A 26,185-nucleotide genomic window follows, 5' to 3' on the forward strand; every position below is an offset into this window, starting at 1 on the left:
GAGGTGCAACTCTCGTTGCAGAGTAACTTCTGTCGATTCCTACGTGGTGGTGATAACTTTGAGAAAGCGGACATTTCTTTTAAAGGCAGCGTTCACCTCGGCCAGCTGCAAAATGGGGGTCTTTGGCCTATCATTTCCAGCTCTGCCACGATCACTGGAGCACGTCTCGGTAGGACCGAGCATGTCTGAATTCCGGGAGTTGCAAAAGGAAAGGACAACGTAAACAACGGGCACTAAGGGGGCGAGGACTGCCTCCGGGAGGGCGAGCAGGTCACCGAAGGCGTTCCTGCATTTGGGAAATTCTCTTCGGCGCTATTTTTAACACCCCTCGGTGCCCAACGCACGTGGGACGGCCGCGGGCTGAACACTGCCGCTCGGCTCCGTGCTGAGGAGTCTGAAAGCCGATCCGGAGCCTGGAAGCGAGGCCAGGCCGAGGGGCAGGAGCCGCCGCAGCACGGTGGGGGGGGGGAACCGGCCGCAACATGTCGGCCTCCACAGCGCCGGGCCGGGGGGCAAAACCGGGCCGGGCCGAGGCGGGGAGGCCTCGGGACGGGCCCTGGGCCTGGGGGGAGGCCTCGGGCTGGGGGGAGGCGTCGTGAGGGAGGCCGCGGCCTGGCCTGGCCTCACCCCCCGTCAGTGACTCGACACTGAGGGAAGGGGGAGGCGCGCACGGGTGCCCCCTTCGGGCACGCGCCCTGGCCGGGGGCGCGCAAGGCCGGGAGCGCGCTCGGGGAGCGGCCCCTCCCCACCCGCCCAGCCCCGCCTCCTCGGGGCCTGCATGACACAGCGGGATCGGGCAGCGGGGGCCCCGCCGGCCGGGCCCCTCCGGCCGGGCACGGCGCCATCGCCGAGCCCCTGAGGGGAAGGAGGAGGAGGAGGAATGGGGGGGGGGGAGGAAGGCGGAGGCCGGGCCCCTCGCCTCAGGGGTAGGCCGCGGCCCGCACTTACTCGGATCCCGAGGCCATGGCGCTGAGGGGGAAGGGGCGAGGGGCTCCTCGGAGCGGGGCGGCGGAGGAAGGAGGCTGCCGGGGCGGGCGGCGGCGGCAGGCGGCGGCGGGCGGCGGCGACTCTCGGGGTGCTCGGCGCTGCCTCGGCCTCAGAGCCGACTCATCGGAAGGGGGAGCTCCGCCCCGCGCCGCCTCGCCTGCCTAGCAACAGCGCGCGCTGGCCAATCGGAAATTCCGACTGGCGGAGGCTCAGCCAATGGGAAAAGGGGGAGAAAAAAAAAAGGGCGCTCGCCTTCTGTGCTCCGCCCTTTTCCTTTTTCCCCTCCCAATCGGCGCGAGCCAAGCGCGACGGCCGACAGCCAATCGCAGTGCTTCCACTGTCGCGGCTGATCTACCTGGCAACGCGAGCCGGGCGGCCAATGGCAAAAATAGGAAAAGGGAAGGGGAAGGCCCGCCCCGCCAGCGACCAATAGGAGGCGCGAGAGGCGGGTGATGGACAGCTCGGGCAGAGGCACTGGTGTGCTGAGCGCGTCCGGGCTCAGCCCGGCCCCAGCCCTTTGCGTGGCCGCAGGGCAGGTTTTGGGGGGCTTTCCCTGTTTTGAGTTTTTTTTTTGGGGGGAGCTCTGTAGATGGTGAGCTCCCTCCAGTTACCTCAGGGAACACCAGGCACTGTTGACACTTCCTCCCCGCCAGCCACTCCCTTGTTTTCCTGCAGGTGCTTATGAATGAATTAATTAATAAATTACCCATCCTCTTGCGCTTAATTCCTGCCTGCCCTCCTTTTTTTTTAGGGCTAAAGTAAGGGGGGAGTGAGGAAGAGCAACCATGGGGCTTGTCCACCCCAGACTCCCTGCTCTGAGCGCAGAGGAGTGGGACCCCGCTGAATTTAAGGTCTTCTAAGAGCGCAGTTTCACCCTGCAGCCTGTTTTGGGTCAAGGCCAAATTCTTGCCTCATCAGCACCGACCTAGTTAGTGAGGTGATACATTCAGGGCCTCGTCCTGCTGGACACTGAAGAGTTGTTTTCAACCATTTCTTTAGGCTTGTGGGAGAGAAGGCTCACCCAAGGCTGGGACAGCACGGGCAGGGGACCTTCACTCAGAGGGAGTAAAAAGACAACATGCACAGCAGAGGTAAGAGAGGCGAGCTGACAGCCCTTCGCTTTTTGAGCCTGTCTGGTTCCAGCATCAGCTCCCTGGAGCAGGGAGTGACAGTGACAAGCTGATGCCAGCTTCAAAGGAACAAGGTTCTTTCCACCCTGATGTCCTGGGGCATAGCCCACGGCAGCAGCGAGGCCATGATCTTCATTGCAAATGGCTCTGAGTTGCTGGAGGAAAGAGGGCACAGAAAAAAAAGACAAATTGAACAGATCTGAGGTTTTTATTAGAAAAAGGAATCTGTTCTGTTTCAATCTTTTAGGAAATCCAGCTTCACCAAAGAGCAGCTCTGAGTCCTGGAGTCGTCATCCTGGTGCAGGGAGATTCCAGCGGGTGGTGATGAGGACAGGGGCTGGGTTATCTGGAGGGATCCTGGCTCGTGGTCCTGAGGTAATCCTGTATGCTCCTAGCAAGAGATCCCCCCTGCGGGAAGGCTGCCTGCTTCACGCACGAAACCAGGTACAAGGGGAAGGGCCTGAAAAAGAAGGGTGTTGCAGCAATAAGGTCTGTGGCATTCCCCTGGTGTTACTAGGAAGTTCGCCCCTCCTTAAGAAGACAAGGGGGGAGCTCCCCTGATGCATTCAAGCTGCAGCTGAAGGCCAGCAGGCGCTGAGATAAACCACCCCAAGTTTAAAGCACAGGCTGCACTGCTGGAGCTCTCATCTGCGGTTGTTTGACATCCCAAATGCCCCACAACGCACCTTCCCTGCCCTTCCTGCTGCCCATCTTCCCCTGTGGGCCTCTCCAAGTACTTCCGCCAACAAGCAGCCGCCTCCTGCTTTCGGTTCAGCTTCCACAGGGCTTGCACCAGATAAGAGGCAGCAGCTGGATCACCTACAAGACACGTCAGAGGAGGAGAGGTGGTGTAATGGGGGATGACTTTCCCAGCTGCATCACAGGCTCTAATCAGCCCCAGGGCTGGCAGCCAGGACAGAAGCCAAGGCAGATGACATCAGCCCTGCAGTACAGCCAGCCACTCCTCTGCTTGGGCTGGGGTTTTCTCTGCAAGCAGGTCTGCAGCCCCAGTGCAAGGCTCTGGGAGGGAACCTTGTTCAGGACAGGGACCAGCAAGTGTGGCAGACCCTGCTAAAGCTCACATCCCTGCAGTTTTTCAGCACCACTGGAGCACTGAGCAGAAGGGGCTGGTCCGGGTGCCCATGGTTCACCCCTGCAAGCAGCGCATGCTATGCCTCCCCCCAAAAAAGCCTCTCACCTGGTGAGACCTGCAAGCCGTACTGGAAATCCAGCAAGGCCTCCTTGTGCTTCCCCAGCTCCAGAAACTGCGTACCTCGCCCAATGAGGGAAAGCAACCTGATCTTCTGCAGAACCTCCACTTCTGGCAGGAGATTCCCTGTCACGGAAAGAAAAACGTGCACACCTGCAGACAGCACCCTCCAGACACTGCCCCCACATCACAGGGTAGTGGTAAAACAGGCCACACATCTACTTGGGCTGTTTGTCTACCAGCTCCACAAACATTCCATGGCAGAGCTCAGCGTCAGGCTGCCAGGCTGGGAGAGGCAAGGAGGCAGCACAGGGAATGAGCAAACAACACCAAGAGCTCAGTACGTTACATGCCTACAGCTCAACAGCAACTTCGGCAGGCAGCAGCCCGGCCTTGGGCCACTTATTTGCAAAAACTGGTGCAAATCTATCCCCTGGAATCCCACATTGAGAAGCTTTTCAGGTCACCACTTAATGTCACCTAGCAGGGAAGGAGGCAGAGCTGAGGGCAAACCCTGCCCTTACCCAACCTGCCTGTCTCTTCAGAGGCAAGTGCCTCCTGCCAGAGGTGGCAGTGGGACCGCAGCCCCGCTCCTTTCCCTGCCACCGCCAAGCACACAGCTCCGGACAGCCTCACCTGTCAGTTCCGCACCAGGCCCACAAAGGGGGAACCGCAAGAGCTCGCTGAGGCACCTGCAGGTGGGAGGACAGATGAACTTCAGCGCCGTGCCTGGGCTGGGAAGTCAGCTGCAAGCTGTCACATCAGCCCCCACACTGATCTCCGCTCTGCCCACACCAGCTATTGCTGCCTGCTGGGTTCCTCGGGGACTTCATCACCTGCTGAACTGCGTTATGGCCTCCTTGTTCTCGCCCAGCTTGACCCACGCCCAGCCCTGGTGCAGGTAGGCAGCTGCTCTCCATGTGAGGCAGCGCAGACTTTCCCTCTTCTGGGACAGGAGCCCCCCAGCAAGCCCTGTGTGGGGTGAGGGGCTCTCTGGCTGCTCCAACTCCTCTTCAACTCGTAACGTCCGTGGGATCAGGTCAGTTGTCCGGCTGATGACCTCCTCGCACACCGTTATGGCATCCCGGTGCCTCCCGTCCTGTTCCAAGGCAGATGCTGCTTCCAGGAATGCCTCAGGGATCCTGGGCAGAGCTGAGCCACCATCCAGTGGCACCTGGGGAGCAGAAGTGACAGCAGTGTTCAGACACAGCTGCAGAGCATCCTACCGAGCAGGAGAACCCTGCACTTACTGGGAACCTGGAGCTGCTGCCCCGCAAGCTCAGCCCCTCTCCCACAGACGCTGGAGCCTGTTGGGGGAGGCAGAAGCTGTGAAGCAGCAACAGCCAAGAAGGCAAATCCCTGCTCCTAAAGTGAAGGACATCCAAAAACAGCTGCTCCCCACAGGTTAAAGGGAAACTCTTTCTCCAGACAGCAGTGGCAAGCGGTTGCTGGTGTGGATACAAAGGCAGACATGCCACAGGTGCCAGCCCCCTGTTCATCTCCTTCACATCTCAAACTAGACACGGAAGCCTGGAGTCCAAGTACAAAGTCCAGGCCCAGGCCTTAGGATGGGGATCCAAAACTCATCTACCAAGTTCCCAAGGGAACTCTTCACCGAGATACCTGCCTGTTGCTGCAGCCCCTCCTGAAGCACAGTCAGAAAATCCAGGTAATGTTCCACCGCATCAGCCACCCTGCAACAGGGACAGGACACGTGGTGGAAGGAGCAGGGTGCGCCCAAGAAGTGCCAACAGCCAGGCTGAACCCGAACCACCAGCCTGCAGGCGCTCCCCGCACTGTACTCGCACTGGTTACAAGCCCCGTGATGTCAGCAGACTTATAACAGCAGCACTGAACTGGGCTGTTTCCAGGAGCACGGAGAAAAACCGCAGATCCCAAACAAGCAGCGTGTTGGAAGCAGTCCTGAGGCAGCTGTTACCTCCCCTCCTGAAGACACCGCTGTGCCAGCAGGTACTTCACTTCAGAGGGCTGGCGATGGCGAAGGAGAGAAGTGAGGATTGGTGTGTGGACAAGGAGCTCTGTTCTAATTAGAAAATATGGACTAGAGGAAGCTGCTGACGGCGGGTTTTTTTCCAAAGCCTGTGAAACAGGAAGCGAAAATACAGTTAGCACAACCCTGCTCAAGTCCTAAGCAGCTGCAATCACTTGTTTTTGGCATCTGCAGATGCACCCAGAGAAGCAGAAGGGCTGCATGTACCCCACAAGCACAACCACACTGCTCTTACTAACAGTACAGCCATTTCCAGTAAAAAGGAAGAGCTAGTCAGAATCAGAGACACAGCATCAGGAGATGTGCAAGACCACCCAGAGGATGCTGTGCCTCAGATTTTGGGCTGAAGGTGCTCTGAGCTGCCTGGAACAGCACCTCCCATCACAGACCTGGTTAGACCAGATCTTGGGCCATTGGTAATGAGAGCTTGCTCTCTGCAGCTGTGTTTGTCTGTTACGCATTTCAAGCATCTGAAGAGCCAACTCAGGGTTTCCTGCTGTGACCTGCTCCTCCCAGACAGACCAAGGCTGCTAGGGCTAATGAACACTCCCTCACAGCTACGGTCTGCCTTGTGAAGGCCTCTTTACTAGCTGCTTTATTAAAAGAGTGATACTCTCTGACACTGGAGCACAGCCTCTTCTCCCAAGCCACTGAGAACACGAACTGGGACTCAGAGGTCTTGCTACATCCAACAGCCAGGTGCCGAGCAGGGATTCCTGACCAAGTGGGCTCCTTTCTGCCCACTGATGAAAAAACAGCAGAGTAAACCAGCCCCCTAGAAGGCAGAAACCTGCTTAAAGCTCTTTGCAGGCTCTGCTGGGCAAAAAACTAGCCTGCAGGAAAGCAGACAAACCTCATAGAGCAGACCCAGGGCCTGCAGCTCCGCGTCTGTCTCCCCCAGCTCCTGGTACACCGCTGCCACGTGGAATAGGGCAGGAAGGCACTGGAAGTCCACCTGGAGGGCCCGCTTCAGGTGCTGAAGGGCTGTCTGAGGCTTGCCCTAGGTAGATGGGAAGTGATGCAAGGTTCAAGGACATCTTGCTGACACCTTTACCATTCTGCTTTGCTGTTCCAGCCATCCCCCTAAGTGAGGGCAGCAGGCCCGTACAGGATATCCCAGTAACTCTCAGACCCTCTGCATTGCCAGGCTGCCTCACAGAGCTCACCCCACTGCTACAAGGCAGCACACTCATATCACTAGCCTGCAGCACCTCAGCCTCCTTCCCTCCTTGGAACTGATTTTTAAACCTCTCTTTACATTGATCCTTTATGCTCAGACTAAAACCCTGCCTGGGTTTTGCAGCTGCCCATGGAGAATGGGGCCATGAGGGTAACTTCTGCTCCACACCTCATCTTCTTGCAGCAGCCTAGGACCACACAGAGGCAGTGCAGACAGCCTGAGCCTCCCCATGCAGCTCTCTGCTGTTTCCCCTCTCCTGCCAGCAGGGCAGAGGTTTGGCCGTTACCATTTGCCGAGCGCAGCAGCCGAGGCAGGTGTAGATCTGGGCCAGGACCCTCTTGGAGCAGAATCCTCCTGCAGCCTCCTGGAGAAGGGAGAGGGCAGCAGGGAGGTTCCCGGCCTCCAGCTCCTGTAGCCCTAGGACAGACTGACATCTCAGCTCTGCAGTTCCCCTTCCCACCCAGCCTTGCCCCTGAACAAGCACATTCCCCTCACTTTTACCCCTTCTAGGGGGCTCCAGCAGCCCCCCACAAAGGCACCAGGCCCATGGCTCAGGCCACACTACGCCCCAATGTGCTCTTTCCATCCCGCTGCCAGAGGGATCTTTTGTTTGACAGAAAAACACTCTGTGGAAGCATCCAGTAGAAATAATAGCAGTTTCTGAGCCCAGATACCAAGACGCCTGCCTATGACACCTTCAGATCTGCCACCTCCCTGCTGGAAGCACTATTACGTCTCTAGAGACTTTTGAGAGGTTTGTGGGCAGCATCTCCTGCTCTCCCTACGTGCATGAAGGCCCCGTGTCAGACCGAACACGGCAAGGCAGCGCTGGCTGCCCTGCAGCTGTTGGCAGGACAGTGAGTGAGCAAAAAGCTCCGCCAGGACAGAGCACATCAGTCAGATGAGATCAATCACTTGCAGCCAGGCTACAAGGCTGCACAAGAGCTTTGTGTGGCTCCCACAGCACTGTAATCCAGCAGGAACAACGTGCTTGCAAACAGGCAGGCACCAGAAGACAGACAGAAGAAAGGACAATCCTCTTCTGCCAGGCTTCCACTTTCTAAAAGATCACTACAGGGCCCAGACACCAGCATAAAGCCACAGATGTGCAGAGAAAACCCAGTGACAGCACAGAGACTTAGCTGGGAAAAAAAGCAGAGAAGCAATTTGGACACCAAATGGCAAAACTGAGGCCCAAAGGCTCACCCCAGGCCCTTCTGCTACAGAAGGGCCCTGAAAAGCCCAAGGACTGGTTTGCTTGGGAAGAGCAACGGGGACAATGGCAGGGAGAGGGGGCCCTGGGGCACGACAACAGGAAGGGGTTGGCAGGGATGGGCATGTCCATACAAACCTTGCAGGAAGGCTGCTGCAGTGCACAGGGTCTCCTTCAAGTCCTCCGCACTCTGTACGAGGGACATGGAGGCCCCCTCAGCCGGCACTTTCCATGCCTTGAGTAGAGCAAGGAGTTCGTTCTCCCCTCTGCTGCAGGGAGCTCTCCCTGGGTCCTGTGAGCACACAGAGAGAGAGCAGGGAATGCTGAGGGGGAGTGGGAGACAATGATCCCGGGGCACAGGGGAACAGAACTCCCACCAAACCCTTCACAGTGCTCTCTGTGCTGGGGAGCAAGGTCCTACCACCTCCTCAGTGTGACTCCTGACCCCAGGCAGCACCCTGCCACCTCAGGGCGAGGTGCAGCTTGAGGGATGCCCAGCAAGGCAGATCTGGGTGCTGCCTGAGGGCATTTGAAAAGACAGGGACCCCTCACATAACCTGGCTCCCCCATCAGCAGAAAAGGTTCCTCCCTGTCCCACCATCCGCAGCTGCCCCCTTCCAGCCTGCCCCAGCCAACTGGCTCAGCACGCCAAGGTCCAGGGCCGCAGCACGTGGGAGCTATGCCAGGACCCACGAATGCAGCGGGGCTGTGTGGATGCCAGGCAGAGGATTACTCACGCTGACTGGGAAGCACTCAGATCGCCAAACGCTATGGAAACATTTTGCAGAGTGGGATTTATGACAAACACGGTATTTATGCCAGCTCTGCGTTCTTTAGCAAACTGGCAGGTATTTATTTGGGTCTGCACAGATATAGGTAGGGCACACACAGTGATTACGTGGAAACTCAGTGACAGTAAGAAGGCTAAATACAAGCACTTCTCATCCACCAGGATGAACGGGGCTGCTGGCAGCAGGAAACAAGTTGGGCACCATCCCTCTGAGGCACAGGGAGCTGGCTCATGCCCACCCACAGGTGCAAAACACCTGACTTGCCCAGAAAAGCTTCAGATGCCAGCTGCAGAGTGAAGAAGGCAGCAGAAAAACGAGGGGCAGCCAGCTTAAGGATCCCCCAAGGCTAAGAGAAGATGACTAATGCACACTCTAGAGCTGTAGGGGTGATACACTGAACAGCACCCACACGTGCCCAGTTACCTCAGTGCTGCTCAGGAGCTGGAAGAGGCCAGCAACGCTTCGCAGGCGGCTGTTGGCCAGCCACCACGCTGCCTGCAGGGCCCCCAGTCGGTGCAAGGGGGCCCGCATTTCCTCATCGGTTACCTCCTGCAGCACTTTCTGCCACAGCTCCTCTGTGCTAAGGTCCTGCCCAGAGCTTCCACAAGCCTCCAGAACTGGAAGAGAGAGAAGTCGAAAATCAAAAGCAAGCCAAACACAGAAAACCGACAAGAAACAAACCAGCCATAAGGCAACAAGTCCGTGCCTTGTAACAGACACCTTCCCAAAAGGGAGAGACAGGCTGAAGCAAGGAAAGACTCTTTGCAGCAAGAGATGGGAGGGGGTTACGGTTTATCCCAGGCTACTGAAGCAGTGCTGGAATGAAGCTCTCGGAATTAATGGAGTTAATGACTGCACACACAGGAGACACCTGTGTTTTGCTAAGTCCTCCTGAGGACATTTGCCCAGGAGCAAGCAGGTGCCAACACTACAGAACCCTCTCCAACTTGCAGCCTTTTTCAGCAAGTTTTCTTTGAACCCAGCACAGCATAATTAACAAAGCCACTTATTTTCTACTGACACTACAACTTTGCTAGAGGCTTGGCACCTTATGCCTTGAAAACTCTCATTTCCCTTAAAGCTTTCTGCCCTTCCGCAGCAGGCTGAAGGCCATGCAGCTGTGTATCACCCACAGCCACAAGCAGCTCCACTTCCTCCATTCCTGGCAGATCCAGCCTTCCTTGCTCAAAGTTCCCCCTCCTCTGGCCAGCTGTGGGACATCACCACAGCACAGAGATTGTTCTTACCCCTGAGGAGCCCCTGGCGTATTCCTTCTGCTTCTCCTTCGATAACGTGGTCAGATGTCCCCATAACGAAGAGCAGGGAGTTGTACAGGACGGTGATCTCCAGAGGCAAGGTGGGGAGGGCAGCTGGCAGCCCTGTAATCAAAGCCAGTCCGACAAGAAATTGAGCTGCTTGGATGTGGCTTGAAGAAACCCTACAGCCATCCATGCTGATGTATTATCATCCTGCTCTGTGACAACAGAAGTTTCCTGTCAAGATTTTTTGTTGATGTTATTGTCATGAGATTTTACAGCTTGAGGACTGCACTACCCAGAATGACAGCAGATGTCGCCCATCTCTCCAGGTGCAGATACTGATTTAGCCATTTTGGCTCTCTACAACTACCTGAAAGGAAGGTGTGGGGAGCTGGGGGTCGGCCTCTTCTCACAGAGAATTAGCGATAGGACCAGAGGGAGTGGCCTCGAGTAGCACCAGGGGAGGTTCAGGTTGGAAATGAGGAGACATTTCTTCTCAGAAAGAGCAGTCAGGCACTGGGACGGGTTGCCCAGGGAGGTGGTGGAGTCACCGTCCCGGGGGGCGTTCAAGGAAAGGCTGGATGTGGTGCTTAGGGACCGGGTTTAGTGGGTGACATTAGTGGTAGGGAGATAGTTGGACCAGGTGATCTCGGAGGTCTTTTCCAACATTAATCATTGTAATTCTGCAGCCCTGGCACTTCCACTCCACACAATTCGCGCCCGCAGCCATCAAGACGCCGGGGGCCGAGCCTCAACTCACCCCTCATCTGCAACAGCAGCTCCCCGAAGGCTCCTCGCTGCTGCCTCGCCGCCGCCTCAGCACCTCGGGGCCCTGCGCACCGCGCTGCCTGCAAGGGACGCACTCACCCGCTGCCCACGCACCGCAGCCGGCCCGGGAACAGCCCCGGGGGAGCGGGGAGGGAGGCTCCGCACCCGCCATCGCCCCGCCAGGGCCTCGCTCTCGGCCGCCCAGGCGTGGAGGCAGCCGGGCTCCGGGGCCGCCCCCCGCCGCCGCTTCATGGCTGCCGCCACCGCCTCACGGCCGCCGCATGATGGCGACCGCCGCTCGCCTTCCCGCCCTCCTCTGATTGGTCGCCGCCCGCCCGCCCCGCCCTCCCATTGGTTGGCGGGGCAGGCGGGAAGCCGCCGTTGCCAGGGCAACGACCGAAGGTGCGCGGAGAAAGGGGGGGTGGAATGGCGGCCGGGAAGGTCCAAAACTCGGAGCTGGCGAGCTTCGCCTTCCCTGCTCTACGAAAGCTCCCTTCTGTGGAGCAAATGCCCCGGGCGCTGAGGGACAGAGACGGGGACGGGAACTGACTGCAGGGAAGGGACACGTCCCAAGCCATGATGCCCCCAAAGCACGGCCCCCTTGCTGCAAGCAGCAGGGCACGGGGAGCCCCCCAACAGCCGCTTTCCCCACCGTGGTGGAGGGCTTCAGCCGCTGGTTTTCCCCTCGGCACAAGCTGGACACACAAAATACCCCCACTGCCTGTTGGGTCTGGCCCAGCGAGGAGGGATGAGGGAGTATGGTGGTAGAGCTCCCCTCCTGCACAGACAGACAGGGAGCCACTGCCAAGCAGGGCACGCCGCAGAGCAAAATGAGTGGCTTTGAGGGGTGTAGGGTGGAAACTTCTCTGAGGATGGCACACTTAGCCAAGGGACATGCAGACCAGAAAAACAAAACAAAACGAAACAAAAAACACAGAATAACTGTCCCCTGGGCTGCCCCACATAGCTTTGTGTACTTCCACCCCCAAAAAACAGGGCTCAGGGGCATTCAGCCAGCACTGGTTTGCCTCCAAGTTGTACCACCAAGAGAAAACCAGGTGCTGTGCTGGATGGAGTCCTGGCCTGCTCTAATGCTGCCCTCTTCTCCACCCACCTCCCAGAACATCCCACCCCCAAGGACATCCCACCTGAAGTGCTCTGAACTGGGGATGTGGTGGCCAGGAGGAAGGGAAGGGCCAGAACTGCACAGCTTCCTCCAGCGTGTTCGAGCTGCAGGGGAGCAAGCAGCCAGCTCTGGAGACAGGGCAGAGCCTTCTCCCCCAGCACACCGGGTTTCCTTGGCTGGGACCTTGACGGGTACTGTACGCTTTTTGGGGTTTTAAATAAACAAGCACAGCCACGTCTGTTCCACCACCAGCAGCATGTTGTCATTCCGAGATCATCAAGCCTTGGACAAATGTTAACTCTGTCATCCTGAACGCACTCAGAAGAACAGCAGCCAAACAATCAGCTTGAGGGCCATTGGGGAAGGCTGGTAAAGACTAAACATGTCAGTGAAAGAAAGAGGAGCTCCAGCCCTTGGAAAACTTTTCTTGACTCTAAATTCTTTGGTGTAGTAGCCAGTCTCCCTTGGCAGAACAGCCAGCATGAGTGGCCAGTCCTCTGTCCACAGTGACAACAATGTACTTGCAGTTTCACTACCACAAGTAGCAAACCCAGCCGAAGTGCATCCTTAGACCTCTGTGAGAGGACTCGGGGAATGAGGTTATGGTATTTCAGGAGAGGCATGAGTAGGCAGAATGATTTTTCTGAAGCGCCCCAACAGAGCTTCAGCTTTTGTCACAGGCTCAAATCTATTAATACAGGAAGTGGCTAAAAAAGCCTAAATTTTGACTTTAAAAGTCAGAATTTATATTCCACAGTGGGGACTCAATGCCATCTGGTAGGTCTCTGGCGAGACACATGTGCGTGTTTTTAGGGAGCTGCAGCTTTGTTCCCTCTGCCCTGCCGCGGCCTCCCTGGGCTGCGAGCCTCCAGCCCCGGCAGGACCACAGAGGCCCACATCTTGGGGAGACGGTGGGCTGAGGAGAGGATGCTGGGCGCTCTGACCATGAACAACAGGCACGGGAAGGCTTGGCGGCACGAAGGCAGCTGTTCAAAGAGGACCTAGTCCAAGAGGTGGGGGAGAACAAAGGCCAGGGGCTTGGGTGGCAGCAGCAGAGATGTCACAGGCCAGTGTTACAGCCTTAGTGACCATAAGGACCTCTGCCAGCACACAGACATTTGGGCAGCAAGCTCCTAACCAGTTTAAGAGAAGACCTACAGGGGCCTCAGCCTTGGGGGTTAGCAACACATTAACCTAATGTTAAATGAAAATTAACTGGGGAGCTCCTACCTCCATTCCTTCCCTTCTCTTCACACAAATGCACGCTCACCCCTCAGCACAAACCCTATGGTACCTGAGAACCCTTTGGCCACTAAGGAGTCACAGTACACAGCCACAAAACTATTTCAAGGATGAAACTGCTTAAGCCTAATTGTGGGTTGCCCCGTACCTGTCCCCACCATTCCCAGCTGCATGCTGCTGCCCCTGTCCTTGCACCAGCACCACTCAGTGTGCAACCAGGTTGCAGTGAGCCAGCCAAGGCAGCTGTGCCAGCTACAACACAGACCCTGGTTTTGTCAGGTGAAATAAAGCAGGACAGGCCCACAGGGCAGGGGAGATGCAAGGCTGAGGTGGAAGAGCACAGGCAGGTCAGGAGGTGGCAAGGCAACAGAAGCCAAAATCAGAGCAGTGTAAGCCTCTCTGGAATTGCACTCTAACACATGAGCAAGCATCAACCACTCTGCTCAGGCAAAATATAACTAAACCTGTCCGCAAGGGGTATTTTCTACAGCTGCTGGGCACTTGGGGCTGTTAGCAAGAACTCAAATGATCAGTGAAGCGGCCAGACGCTTTTCCCGAGACTCTCAAGGGCAGAGGAGAAGAGCCTGGGAGTTACACAGGCAGCCTGCAGCGAGGAACTCAAGCAGGGGTAGTTATAATGCATGAGTTAAAAACCTAACGGGGACCAGAACAAAAATCAAAGCGTGAAACCCAGGGAAGCAGCCCCCAGCTCTTTCCAGAGGAAAAAGAGATGAAAGGTTTCATAGCACCAAGTAACGCCACACAGTGGTTCGGGGCAGTAAGAAATCCCAGATCAGATCAGCAGTGCAGGGGGAATTTAGCTGGAATGCAGCCAGGCACCATGGTCACAGTCTCCCACACCTGCCCACACAGAAATACATCTCCTGAACCAAAGCAGTCAAGAGCAGGTAGGAGAAAGCTCGCTTGCAGCACAAAGCCCCATGCAGAAAAGCAAGGTTAAGAGGGAGATTAGCACCAAGTATTGGATCACAGGCGCCATCCTCTGCAGTGCGTGGGATCCCATCAAGGTGACATAAACATCCCTCAGCACGTATGCAGATACCAGCTGCTTAGGCCACCTTGCAGAGGAGTTGTCACCCGCTCAGGGCTTTCAAGCAGTTGTTCCCAGCACGCACCAAGGCTGCTCCTGCAGTTAGGACAGCTTCACCAGCCTCCCCCTTCCTCTTGACAAGGCTCAATAGAGAGGTGAGTCAAAAGCTCTGTCACTATGTCTGGATGCAACTCAACCATTCCCAATAAACTGCTAGCATCCTGTGGCACGTGCTCAGGAGGAGATGGGGAGCCCTGGCTGCTACAGCCCAGTCTGTGTGGACACCTCCAGGCCAAGACCACCAGTGGAGTTTCTCAGTCACGGACACAGTTCTCCCTGCTACCAACAAGCTAAGCCTGCTGCTGGCTGTACAAGACAGCCAAGCCTGCTCCCCACTGCCCTTAGTAGTGTCGAGAAAGACTAGGAATATAGGAGTATAGGGCGGGACGGGCCTCACTACAGACCAAACTGGCTTGACAGTGGAGCAGCTGCCACCGAGACCCCAGGAACCCTCTGCATGTATAATCATGTGCACTTTGATTCCAGCGTGAAAACTGAGCACGTGGAGAGAAGCAGAGGCTGCATGACCCAGAAAGAGGGCAGGGTCATAGCCTTCCCTCTCCTCCCTTCCCCTTCCCTCCCCTCCTCAGCAATCCCCTTTCAGTAAGTCAGTGTCTCTGCTCAGGCAAGGTGACGTTTCCAGGCACCTTGCCGGCCCCTGCAGCCTGCCAGCTGCACAGTGGGGACAGTTGTCAGGAAAGTGGTAGCAAGACCTCCTGCCGGTGTTTCCCCAGAGGAGCACTTCAGGACTCTTGCTTCCCGGCTTCCTCCTGCTGCTAACAAACTCCCAGCAAGAGCTCCAGCCTCAGCCGCTGAGAAGCATGCTCCCCACAGAGCGTCTCGGCAAGCGGGGAACAGATGGCACCGGTCCTTTTGTGCAACGCTGAGGCAGGGAGCTGGAGATAATCCCCGACTGCTGTCGGCAGGCACTCGTTGCTGGCGGCTGGTGTATCCCCCCCAACCCCAGGGAAGCAGGGAGATGACCACAGCCTTGGCCGACGAGCAGGTCAGGATCCCCAGATCTCCACCGCTACCTGAGCTGAAGCTGGCTGAACCAGGTGCTGACGGCACAGTCCACACGCATCACCAGGGAGATCCCCAGCAGCAGGCAGATGCTGCTCACCACGAAGCCCAGCGACTCAAAGAGGAACCTGCAGGCACAACAGACACCGTGAGGATATCACAGGCAGCGTGCTATGCTCACTCCCAGCAAACAGCTTTCCCTGACAGTGAGAGGCTGCTAGCATCACAGATCCTAAGCCCTGAATTATACTCACTCCCCAGCAGCGCATGCTGCCTGCAGCCTGGAAGCAAAGCATGCCTCTGGCTCCTGACTGGTTTACAGGCTGATCAGGAAGACACCCAAGTGGGATTTGGAAATCCTCAGAGGCCAAGGACACCCCAAATGCCTCCTAACCCAAAGGTTTGCATCTCATTTGTGTTCTCATACCTCTGTCATTGGCTCCCTGACACGAATATTCTTAGCTCTGGGTATCCTTGGAATTCAATGTAAGGAGAAACTTTAATGCTCTAGTTTAAATCCACCTTCTGAACTTGAAACAAGAATTAGTCAAGGACACTCCTACAGCCCCTACTAGGTAAAAAGTCATGAAAGACCGATCATACTGTCACTTCCAGCATTACTGGCTGTGAACTCTAGCCAAGATGTCAGAGACACGAGCCCACACCCAGCATCGGAGCAACTCCTGGGACTTACTTTGGGGCAAAGACTTTCCAGACCATGAGATGCCTCCTGAGGATCATAGCTGCACAAACACAGGCCAGAAGCTGCGGGGGAGACCAGGAAAAACAAGTTACAAATGATTCTGGAGAGACCTCCTGGGCAGTACAATCACATCTGAAGGTGGTAATAAACCGTGCACACCTGAGGGGCTGGTACGGCACACATCAGAAATAAGCATCCCAAAGAGGATTCCCTTCCTTTGTGTCCTCAAGCCAGGAAACACAGGCCCTCTGAGGAAAGGGCTGGTCTGGGACAGCACCAAGGAGGTGAGAGGGACATTCTTGCTGTCCTGCTGCAAGGGCCTGCCCTTTCCGTTGCACTGTCCCTGGTCTGACCACATTTTTGATTTGAAAGGCTAAACCCCAGAAAGCCACTCACTTTTCTCGTGGGATTAGATTTCTGATGCTGAGCTCCCTACATCACCACAGCACGAGAACAGATGAAAACCAGAGCTGGTGCAAACAGAGATGCATGATCGGGACGAGGGGGAGCAGGCCTACAACCCCGCAGTTTCTGAACAGATGTTCCCACTCCGTGCAGATGGAAATGAAAAGCAGCCTACTCTGCACTTCGGCTTCCATGCTGGAGCCCTTCCCAAAGCAAAAGGCAAATGGCATGGTTAAGAAGGGGAACCGTGCATCTGCTCTTCCACCAGCAACCAGGTGTATCACCCCGGGCCTGTCTCTGCCCTGGCTGAGCCCCTTCTCTTCTCAGGGTGCCCCATGGTTCTCACAGCACACTGCTTTCCTCTCGGACAGCCACCCCACCTCAGCCCATACCTGTGTCCCAAGGACAAAGAGGTATTTCAGCCCCAGTTGCAACAAAGCAGCGGAGAACTTCTCTGGGGACTCTCGCAGCCTCATCTCCATCATGTGCTCCTCCACCTCTGGCAGTTCCTCCTGGGGCTCCTTTTTGGGTTTCTTCTTCTGTGAGCTGGGCATCTCACACACAAAGGGCCAAAGCAGGAGCAGAGGGCAGCCGACTACCTCAAGGACAAAGGCACATGAAGTTACCGGGAGCCCAGGAGATGAGGAGCAGTCTAGGCTCTGCCGTCACGCCCTGGACGTGCAGGATGCATATACCCCAGCTCCAGCTTGCTGGTCAGGCACAACTGCACGCAGGCTGCAGGCCACGGGCAGCTCTGTGGCCCCAGAAGGGGACAGTGAGGATGCTGCTGTTCAGCTGGTGCCGGAGCCTTCATCACCTTGCGCTCAGCCTGCAGGCCTCCAGGCAAGGCAAAGCAGTGAGCCGTGCCTGCTCAGGCTCAAGGGCCCAGGAAGAAATTGATTTACCTGCAAAGAGGATATGGGAGGCAAACGTGTTGGCGCCCACCAGGACAGCAGGAAGGAGGTTCGTGCTGTGGTCGAGGTGGAAGCCCACAAAGGCTGCATTCCAGTGGATGGCCGGGAAGATGGGCTGGTGGCCTGTGGAATAGAAGAACTGGGAAGCAGCAAGGAGCCAGGAGATGACGGCAAACCAGGGCACTGAAAAAGACTCTGAGAGAGAGAGAAGGTTGGGGAGGGGAGAGATCAGCATCAAGGAACAAGACAATCCAAAGAAGCCTACTAGGTTTTCTTCCAGGTTCCCTTCCCACACACTCTTCTGAGACACGGAAACTAGTCAGACTGCTAGCACAGGACACTGTGTGTGACCAGACATTCCCTCTGCTGCCTGCCCTGCTCCTAGCCTCTGTCAGCTGCAATGGGCTTGGTGGCTGCTCACACCCTGGAGAGAAGGGATGGGGGTAAGATTCCCTCCTTCTCCCACATCTCCTCCCATCTCTCTTCTAATAGAGGATTTAAGCAGGCTAAAAACATTAGGGGGATCCTCCAAGGAGGATCAGTGCACTGCCATTCCCCAGGAGTGGAGACAGGGCCCCACTATTCCCACTGGGCTGCTGCGGATGAGGCTCAGGGTGCACGTCCAAAGGATGCTCCGCCGAGCCCTGACTCACCAGTGTCTCCTGCAAGGCTTCTGGCACGCGCGTGGATGTGCAGCAGCACAAAGGCCTCCAGGAAGAGGAGCAGGAAGGCGAGGCTCAGCCGCTCGCTGTGCAGGAGCATCAAGAGGAAGCCCAGCAGGGTGAGTGCTATGACGAGGGCCGCCGAGTACACGCTGCCCAGCCCATACGCGGCGACCATGGCCCTGCAGCTGCCCCGCTCCAGGCGATTCTTCTGAGACTCCTGCATCCTCCTGTAGATCTGAGGTATGACGTGGAGGAAGTCCACTTCGGAGCTGGGAACCCCCTGGTAGGGAGTGACGATGGATCCTGCCGACTCCCGCGTGTCCTTTGCGAACACCGTCATGGGATGGCACAGCAGGAGCAGCAGCCCCACGGACGTCAACCCGTAGACGGCCCAGGGAAAGGCGACGACTGCCACCTGCACCAGCTCCTGCAGCTTGCCGAGAGAGTCCTCGGCGCTGGAGGCAACGGCCCAGTAGCAGGCAATGCAGAGGACCACCAGTGGGAAACCCCAGCGCACAAAGAGCACGAGGGGGTCTGAGCTGTTCAGGTTGCCGTAGTGTCGCAGCCAGCTCCGCACTGCATACACCATCCCGGCCAGCAAGGCCACGCACAGGAGGTAGAAGAGGTTCTTGGCCCGTGTGTTTCTCAGGCTGGCAAGAGGTGCAAGGAAAACAGAGGGCCGGCACTGAGGGATTTCTTCTCGGCACTGGTGGAAGAAACCGGAGAGGCGCACGCAGACCAGAAGCACGGCCACCAGGCACAGCAGGTACCAGCTCTCCTTCCGGTAAGAGGAAAAGCCAAGGAGCTGCTGCTTGGGGCCTTCTGGCACAGTCAAGCGACCGTCCCAGTGGAGCTTCCCCACCAGCAACGTCACCAGTGAGGCCAGCAGGAATGGGGCCACCTGGGCCTCAGCCACCACAAAGCTATCGGAAAACATAGCTCCACAGCGGAAAAGGAGAATGCCCATGGGGAAGGCCAGCACCAGCCACGCTCGCAGCCTCTGTCTCGGGCCAACGCTGGCCAAGGGTGGCTGGTTGCCCACCAAACGGACTCGTTTGGGATGCCGGCCCCACCAGTGCCAGAAAAAGCCCAGCTGAGAAGCTGCGGCCGCACAAGATGACAGCAGGAGGAGATCCAGCCCCTCCTGGGTGAATGTGCAGGCCAGACCAAGCAGAGCAGCCACCACCAGCCCCCAAAGCAGTGGGTAAAGAAGGCAGCTGCGATAGAAAGAGTCTGACACGGCGGCCAGCTCTGAGGCCACGTAGCAGAGCAAGCAGGAAGCAGCAATGAGGGCACAGCCCCCCACCATACGCAGGGGATGGAAGCGGGCCCAGGACCGGGTGCACACAGCCCGTGCCTCCCGCAGATAGAGCTGGAAGCGACTGATGAGGCTCCTGAGCCTGGACTCCATCTCCGGAGGCGGCAGCATTGCCCCCTGCACCTGGGCCAAGAGCTGAGTGTGCTCCTCCACAGCGCTGGAGAAGAGCTCCTGCAGGCGCTGGAGCTGCTCTGCTGGCAGGTCCTGAGCCACCAGCGAGTAGGAGCGCAGGAACCGATCCACCTGTAGCAGGAGAGAGCACACAGGGTTGGAAAAAAGCACCAGGAAAGGGATTCACCATCACCTTCGTCACATAACCCCTTCAGAATGGAATTATTCTGAACTCAATGTCAACTTTCACCTTCTTTTTTTATATTCTCCTGCGGATAAACATCACATTAAATAGCTTGTAGTGGATCAAAACAAACTGTTCTCTCTTTTTGAGTACAGGTACATTAATGCACTGTACCAGGGGCTGAGGAGAGCTCCTTCTGCCTCTTACTTCAAGATCACAGGAACAGAGCCAGCTGTAATTCCAAAGTTTTAAGAAAATCCTTAAGAGGGCATTAGCAGGGCAGGGCACCTGTGCAAACATCAAGCTGCTCAGCAGTGTAGATCAGCTCAATCCTCAAACCACATTCACGTGGCTTCCAGTCTCCTCAGAGTGCAGGCAGAATCAGCCTGCCCCTCCCCACGAATGGCAAACGTTCACACTAGCTCTCCCTCAGGCTTGCACAACCTCCCTGGTAAGCCAATGCTTCTTAAAAACCAATGTGATCAAGCCAGAAACCTCCTCAGACTACCAAGTGCAAATATTTAAATAGACAGTACTGGATGAGGCCAACTCCTCACAGACAACGATGAATATTCTCGGTGACTAACGGACAGTAAATTACATTATCATCTTTAAATGACAAAGCACCCTGCTCCTCTACAAACACACAGCAGACGCCAAACACTTCTGCCTTCCCATCAGCAATCACATCTTCTCCAGCAGGCTGAGAGCAGCTCCCACACAAGAAGCCACGTGCAGTAAATTCCCCACGTGTCCAGGAGCCGGGACTGCACAGCTAACCCCTGTTACTACCCCAGGACTAACCCCTAACCCCTGTTACTACCCCTGGACTGTCAGCAAGTCTCTCCCTGCTGTTACCATGCAAGAGGAAAGCAGCTCAGAAGGCCGTGCCTGTACCTGCTTGGCGTTGATGTGATAGACCGAGAGCTGCTGCAAGGCTGCAGACACAGCATCGCCGTCCCCGGAGAACAGCTCAGCCATCACCTCCCCAATGTTGCCGTAGGGGATGGGCACCCCCAGCAGCAGGGCCACAGTGGGCACCAGGTTCACCTGGGGAACGGCCTCGGGCTCCTGGAGAGACAGGGGAGGAATGAGACTTTTGGCACGGACACAGCAAGGCAGACTTTTGCCTGGGAGAGGGGACGGTGGGGAAGGCATCCCTGCTGAGAGGAGATGCTGCAGAAGGCAGGAGGGGTTAAAGCATGGGAAGGCTCAGCCCTGCTGAGGATAGATGAGGATGGATTCCTGCAGGTCCTTGGGTCTGGTTCTGGCTGTCTGACAGCTCACCAGGCCCCACTCAAACACTCCTCAGAGACAGAGGAGCCTGAATCCCTCTGAGTGTCCATGACTGGGTCCCAGACACCGGCTCCACATTTCCACCTTCTCAGGAAAGGTGACAAAATCCCGGCCCTCTCAATCTACACAACCCCGATCGAGCTGTTACCCTCTGTGCCGTTACCCTCTGTACCCCACGATGCAGTCTTCCCCCCGGATGCCACCTCAGGCAGTGGCAGCTGAGGACCAGCTTCTTCTCACCTCAGGAGGGTCAGTGCCAAACAGGGGCGTTTTGCTGTACACAAACAGTGCTGCATTCACTTCCTTCTCGCTGTCACCACCGTGGTCTCCAGTCTCTGTCATGCCATGGTCCCCAGCCACCAGAAGAAGGGTGTCGTTCCCCAGGTGTTCCACCAAGGACCTGGCGCCACGATAAGGAAGGTCAACCTTTAGAAGCACGGGTGGGGGGCAACATGCCCCCACCAAGCCTGCTTCAAAAATGAACTGAAAATTCAGAGCCCTGAGATGGGGTGGACCGATATTGCCTAAAACCCCTGTCAACAGTACCTGGTTCTTTAAGGCCTTAAGGGACCTCTGAAAAAATACAATTCAGAAGGAATGTTCCCAACAGGAACAAATTTCAGGCTGATCCTATTTGGGACTTGTCTATTGTCACACTGTGTGAGCAACCTCCTACATTTAAGGACCAAAGTGGGTATTTGTCCCTGAAGGATGCAAGAAGTATGACTCTACGTATGCTGCATTCTCATATGCAGAAAGACAAGTTACTCCCTCCTTCCAGCAGCAAAAATGAAATCAATCCTGAGTTAAAATCCGTAGCATTTTGTGACGCGGCATGGCTGTGTGATCAGAACTTCTGGATCCCATGGTGCCCCCTGACACAAAGGCACAACTCACGAGCCTGCACAGTAAATGCAGCATTCCCTTGCCAGGGTTCTCCAAACATTTTTCAAATATTAGCTAAGCTTCAGTGTGACAATCTTTATTTTAGAGATGCAGAAAGTAAGGCTCAGCTGTACCCTGCGTGTACCACCACCTGATGGTTTGGTTGAGAACCAAGGTTCCAAGATCTCAAGACAACCTCGGTTTCAAAACCAAACCTTGTTCTTTGCCATTCCCTCACAAACATATGTCTACACAACTGAGACTGTCCCACAGCTGGGGTTTTAGCTGCTGCTGGTGGTCACAGCCATTTTCTGTGGTAACGGGCACAGTCAATGTTCCCTCTTGGCCTCACCATCCATAAATGCCTTGGGAAGATCTCACCAGACGGGCTGAAAGCAGGAGACAGCTGGCAACCCCCCACCACTGCGGTAATCACCTGAGCATCTCGTTCATCTGGGTGAGCTTCTTAGCCATTTCAGGGTGGTCAGGTCCGTGTTTGTGCCCGCAGTGGTCCACACCGAGGAAGTGCGCAATCAGCAAGTCCCACTCACCGCTGTCCACTGCGAAACAAGAGAAGCCTTGTCACATAATCGCCGAGGATTTGGGAACGTGTTCTCCTCCCAGATCCCTTTGCCAGAGCTGTCTGGCTGCCTCTGTAAACTGCTTATTCTTCCCCTCCTGCCATCTTCGCTCCCATCTTTCAAGCAGACCAGTTAAAGTTTTAACAGAGGCACACTCTTGACCTCTGCACCTTGGTGCCATGCTGTGGGGAGCCCAACGCCTGGCAAGTGCCCCAATATCCGTATTTTTCATTCACCACCCCTCAGGAGAGGAATGGCCCAACGTCACCCAAGCCATCTTGAAATACCCTCAACTCAAACTGACATAAACTGAGCTAAACCAAGGGGAGGCTCAGGAAAAGGAGAATGCAGAAATCCAGTCCTTCCCTGGAGATATTTCAGGTCAGACTCATCAGCATGCCCTGCTTCATCCCACGTGGGACACGGGCCAGCCACACCACTGCTGTCCCCAGGTAGAAATTCACCCCAGCCCCTTTCCTCTGCTCCGGGGTCTTCACACATGAAAACCAACAAGCTCAGTGACAAACTGCATCTCCCCTACGAGGCAGCACCCACTGCTGGGGCAAATTCCCCACCTTCCCTGTTAGCAAAGAATATTTCCCCTCGTTCCACGTGCTCAGAGAGGAGTCTGATATCTCACAGAATTCACAGATCAGTCTCACACTTCACCTTCTCCCCAGGACTGGGATATCAACCCTGATGTTCTGCTGAGAGCAGCGCTGTGCCCCAGCCTCCCACCATGTAGCTGGGTATGTCCTGGGGCACTGCCCAGGTGGCCACGTACCAAAATTAACCATGAGGAAAGAGCTGCTCCTCCTGCTCTGTCCTGGCAGTGTATTTCTAGGATAGCTTTAAACTGTAACCCAGTCCTACCAATCTGTGCTCTCTCCGAGACGGAGGAAAAGTTTTAGAGAAGCAGTTACAGGCTCTGAAAGCTGGTTTATCTGCGGAAATCCAGCTAGAGCAGCAGACAACAGTGGGTGAGGCTGCCCAGTGCCACTCTGGAATAGAAAAACACTCCACAGTCCTACCCCAAACTTGCAGCAGGACCCCTGCGTAAGATAAAGGGCTAGCCAAGCCCTGGGGGAAGAGCTGCCTACCGGTGGGATAGAGATGCTGCAGGATCCCGTTGTCCACAGTGTGAAGATCCTTCACGTTGAAAGAAGGGAAGAAATACGAGCGGAAAAACTTATTTGGGAAGAGTCCTTCCCAAGTGTCATCACCCATGAAGACCACTCTTCTTCCTGGGGAAGAAAGAAAGGAATTAATGGGAGCAGGGAGCTCACCTGAGTCACGCCATTACCCACGTTAGTGCAGATCCAGGTCAGGCTCTGGAGCACTGGCTCCTCTCCAACCCACACTCAAAAGTGACCTAAAATTAAAATCCTGGGCTCAGACTTGGAATATGACAGTGATGGGACTTCATGTGCAGAAAAGAGAAGGCAAAAGCACAGCTGCTTCCCATTGCCCTCACTCTGCCCGTCCTTGTTCTGTCTGCCAGCAGCCACCCCTTGGTGTTTTCACCGAGCCTCTCCAGCATGAGAGCAGGAACCACCCCCCTGCACAGGGTCTAGAAGTGTTTTTGGCCTCTGATGACTCACTTACTGCACGTGCCCACCTTTCTCATGCACAGGGAAGCCGACAGCCCAGCAGAGCTGCCTCACGCCAGGCACAGGCATGACTAACATCCGTGCTGCACTGAGCCCTGGAAGGAAATCTCTGGGTGACACAATCACAGAATGGCTGAGGCTGGAAGGGACCTGTGAAGATCACCCAGCCCAACCCCCCTGCCGAGCAGGATCACCCCGAGCACATTGCGCAGGATGGCATCCAGGTGCGTTTTTTGGAATATCTCCAGAAAAGGAGACTCCACAACCTCTCTGGGCAACCTGCTCCAGTGCTCTGTCTCCCTCACAGGAAAGAAATGCCCTCTCATATTCAGCCAGGACCTGCTGGGCTTCAGTTGGTGTCCACTACCCCTCGTCCTGTTGCTGGGCACAACTGAAAAGAGACAGGCTCCATCCTCTGACACCCTTCCCTCAGATATTTATACACATTGATGAGGTCTCCCCTCAGTCTTCTCTTTTCCAGGCTAACTAGGCCCAGTTCTCCCTCTCTACTCCATCATCCCACCCTAACAAGCCCTTTACAGCACACCTAGGCAGCACCAAACTACAAAGAAAACACGGTGACAGCCACAGGCACGCTGTGTGACACCCTCATGGCACACCTGGCCCCAGCTCTGCCCCTATCAGGCCTATCACCCCACTGCAAACACAACCCTCTGGCAATGCCCTTGGCTTCTCACAGCCACTCCCGGTGGTGACCTTGTGACAGTCACCGCCTATACAGCCACCTTCACCTGCTTTCTCACCATCTTTGTAGAAATCCCAGCCATGTTCCCATTTGCCTCCTACTCTCAGTACAAGCCAGAGAAACCCAGCCTGCATGACAGCTCTGGCCGAGACACCTGACATCTGGGCGAGGGTGAAAAAATCAGCTGACGGGCAGAGGTGTGGTAAAACAGGCTCCCTTGGCAAGGAGAGAGAGGAATAAAGGTCCTGACCAGCGCTTTCCATGTTCCCCCTCCCAAGCACGTACCGTTCTGCCCCAGCTGTGCCAGCAGGTTGTCCTCCTGGATCGCGTAGGTGGCAAAGTTGCTGCCCACGTCGATGAATGTGGGCAGCGAGCCGGTGGTGAGCCCCTTGATGCGCTGCATGGTGGCGGTGGGGGGATCAGCTCGGAAGCGGTAGAGGCGGGCATGGCGGGGCTGGGAGCTGGCCAGGTGGTGCAGGAAACTCAGCTTGTTCTCGTAGGGCAGCGGGCTGACCTTGGCCAGGTTAAACCTGGCGAACTCGAAGCGGAGGGCATCGATGATGACCAGCACGGCCTTGGGAAAGCGTCGGGGCAGCCAGCAGGAGCCTGGCGGGAGGCTCTGCTTGTCCCACGGCGGTGGCACGAGCGGGTCTGAGCAGGAACTGCTGTTGGCGAGCTCGATCCGGGTGAGCAGGAAACCGCTCATGAAGAGCCCGATACCAGCAAAAAAGAGAAAGCAGACCCAGGCCAGGAAGAGCAGCACTGGCCACCGCTGCATCCTGCGGGGAAGAACGGGTAAACTCAGTCCCCTACGACCCTACCGGGGGCAGGTGACGGCCACCCCGCCAGCACTCCCCCCTCGCACCTTACTGCCCCTGCAAACCTCCCCCTGCACAAACCCGGGTAAACCCCTTCGTGCTGCCACCACCCCCTGCCACCTCCAGCCCCCCCACTCCCCCAGCCTGCTGCCTACCCCCTGCCCCCTTCCGTGCCTCCCCAACCCCCCCTGACACCTCCAACCCCTACGCCGACCCCCGCTCCCCCCACCGCCCCCCTGCCACCTCTCGCCCCCCAGCGCCCCTTCCCCGTGCCCCCACTTCCCCCTCAAGCCACCCAGCCGCCCCTCTCCCCCTCCCTCCTCACCGCCCCGGAGCCCCCCCCGAAGCCCCCCCAGGCCTCGCTCACCTGCGGCCGCCGCGGCCCGGCCTCCGCCGCCCTCGGAAGCGCCCGGCGGCGAGGCGAGGGGAGGCGAGGCGAGGCGGAGGCGACAGCGGCCCCCGGCGGCCGGGAGCCGTTCCCCAGAGCGGAATCCTCCGAAAGGCCTTTTTTAAGGAGCCGAGACCCTCCCCCAAGCTCAGCCGGAGCGGGGGCTTCTTTAGTTAACTCAGCGCCACGGGCTGGGCTCAGGGAAAATCCCCCCCCGCCCGGCCCCTGCCTCAGCCCCGAAGCAGTCCCTTGGGGTCTGCAGGGCTCCTGGGAGGTTTGTCCCCCGCACCGAGCACGGCTCGGGTCCCTGACCCCCTCCTGTGCTGCTCCCCTTCCCCTCGGAGCAGGCTATGAGCCCTCGCTGGGTGCTGACACCAGCTGCACCAGTAGCCAGTGCACCCCTGTCCCCGTCCCCTTGGGATGACAGCGACAGCTCAAGCCGCCACGCGTGAGGTGAAACCCACCCTGGTGTGAGGCTGCATGCAAATCCAGCCACAGGGACAGGCAGCCCACGGCCCCACAGAGCCACCCTCTTGCAGATTGTCCCAAC

General features: G+C 56.9%; 3 protein-coding genes across 5 annotated transcripts in view; all 3 read right to left on the bottom strand.

Annotated features, from left to right (window-relative positions):
• The window catches only part of VCP (valosin containing protein), a 22,147-nt gene extending 21,024 nt beyond the window's left edge, over window positions 1–1,123 (bottom strand). The window contains exon 1 of the mRNA XM_035309527.1: window positions 949–1,123. Coding sequence (XP_035165418.1) covers window positions 949–965 — 17 coding nt within the window. The 5' untranslated portion in view covers window positions 966–1,123. The remainder of the gene's footprint in view (window positions 1–948) is intronic.
• Window positions 1–25,741, bottom strand: part of PIGO (phosphatidylinositol glycan anchor biosynthesis class O) — a 26,891-nt gene extending 1,150 nt beyond the window's left edge. The window contains exons 1-11 of one of the 3 annotated variants that reach the window (XR_004746056.1): window positions 25,615–25,741; window positions 24,715–25,208; window positions 23,214–23,357; window positions 21,969–22,092; window positions 20,888–21,047; window positions 20,249–20,422; window positions 17,727–19,299; window positions 17,065–17,268; window positions 16,552–16,754; window positions 15,746–15,816; window positions 14,312–15,179 (exon numbers count right to left, since the gene is read on the bottom strand). Coding sequence is in view for 2 of the 3 variants with exons in the window: in XM_035309525.1 (XP_035165416.1) it covers window positions 15,059–15,179; window positions 15,746–15,816; window positions 16,552–16,754; window positions 17,065–17,268; window positions 17,727–19,299; window positions 20,249–20,422; window positions 20,888–21,047; window positions 21,969–22,092; window positions 23,214–23,357; window positions 24,715–25,207 (3,267 nt within the window). In the remaining variant the exon portion in view is untranslated. Of the gene's footprint in view, window positions 1–11,911; window positions 15,180–15,745; window positions 15,817–16,551; window positions 16,759–17,064; window positions 17,269–17,726; window positions 19,300–20,248; window positions 20,423–20,887; window positions 21,048–21,968; window positions 22,093–23,213; window positions 23,358–24,714; window positions 25,209–25,614 lie in introns of those variants that run through there. The other 2 variants (XM_035309525.1, XM_035309526.1) reach the window with 2 other exon arrangements.
• FANCG (FA complementation group G) lies at window positions 2,307–10,875 on the bottom strand. Its single transcript, XM_035309528.1, has 14 exons — window positions 10,715–10,875; window positions 10,542–10,629; window positions 9,770–9,901; window positions 8,946–9,139; window positions 7,870–8,023; window positions 6,805–6,935; window positions 6,192–6,338; window positions 5,267–5,427; window positions 4,955–5,021; window positions 4,164–4,501; window positions 3,964–4,019; window positions 3,316–3,453; window positions 2,804–2,936; window positions 2,307–2,577 (listed from the first exon to the last, which is right to left on the bottom strand). The coding sequence occupies exons 1-14, from the start codon at window positions 10,799–10,801 to the stop codon at window positions 2,460–2,462; spliced, it is 1,944 nt and encodes a 647-aa protein (XP_035165419.1). The 5' UTR covers window positions 10,802–10,875; the 3' UTR covers window positions 2,307–2,459.
• Window positions 25,742–26,185: the final 444 nt, after the last annotated feature.

Source organism: Oxyura jamaicensis, chromosome Z, assembly GCF_011077185.1.
Source record: "Oxyura jamaicensis isolate SHBP4307 breed ruddy duck chromosome Z, BPBGC_Ojam_1.0, whole genome shotgun sequence".
Taxonomy (NCBI): Eukaryota; Metazoa; Chordata; class Aves; order Anseriformes; family Anatidae; genus Oxyura; species Oxyura jamaicensis.

Coding starts and splice junctions, on each gene's coding strand:
- FANCG (XM_035309528.1), bottom strand. CDS start 10,801: ATGAAGCGGCGGCGGGGGGCGGCCCCGGAGCCCGGCTGCCTCCACGCC. Junction 9,140..9,769: donor ACGCCAGGGGCTCCTCAGGG/GTAAGAACAATC, acceptor TCTCTCTTCCAG/TTCTGGAGGCTTGTGGAAGC. Junction 4,502..4,954: donor AGGAGGGGCTGCAGCAACAG/GCAGGTATCTCG, acceptor TCTGCTCCCCAG/GTGCCACTGGATGGTGGCTC.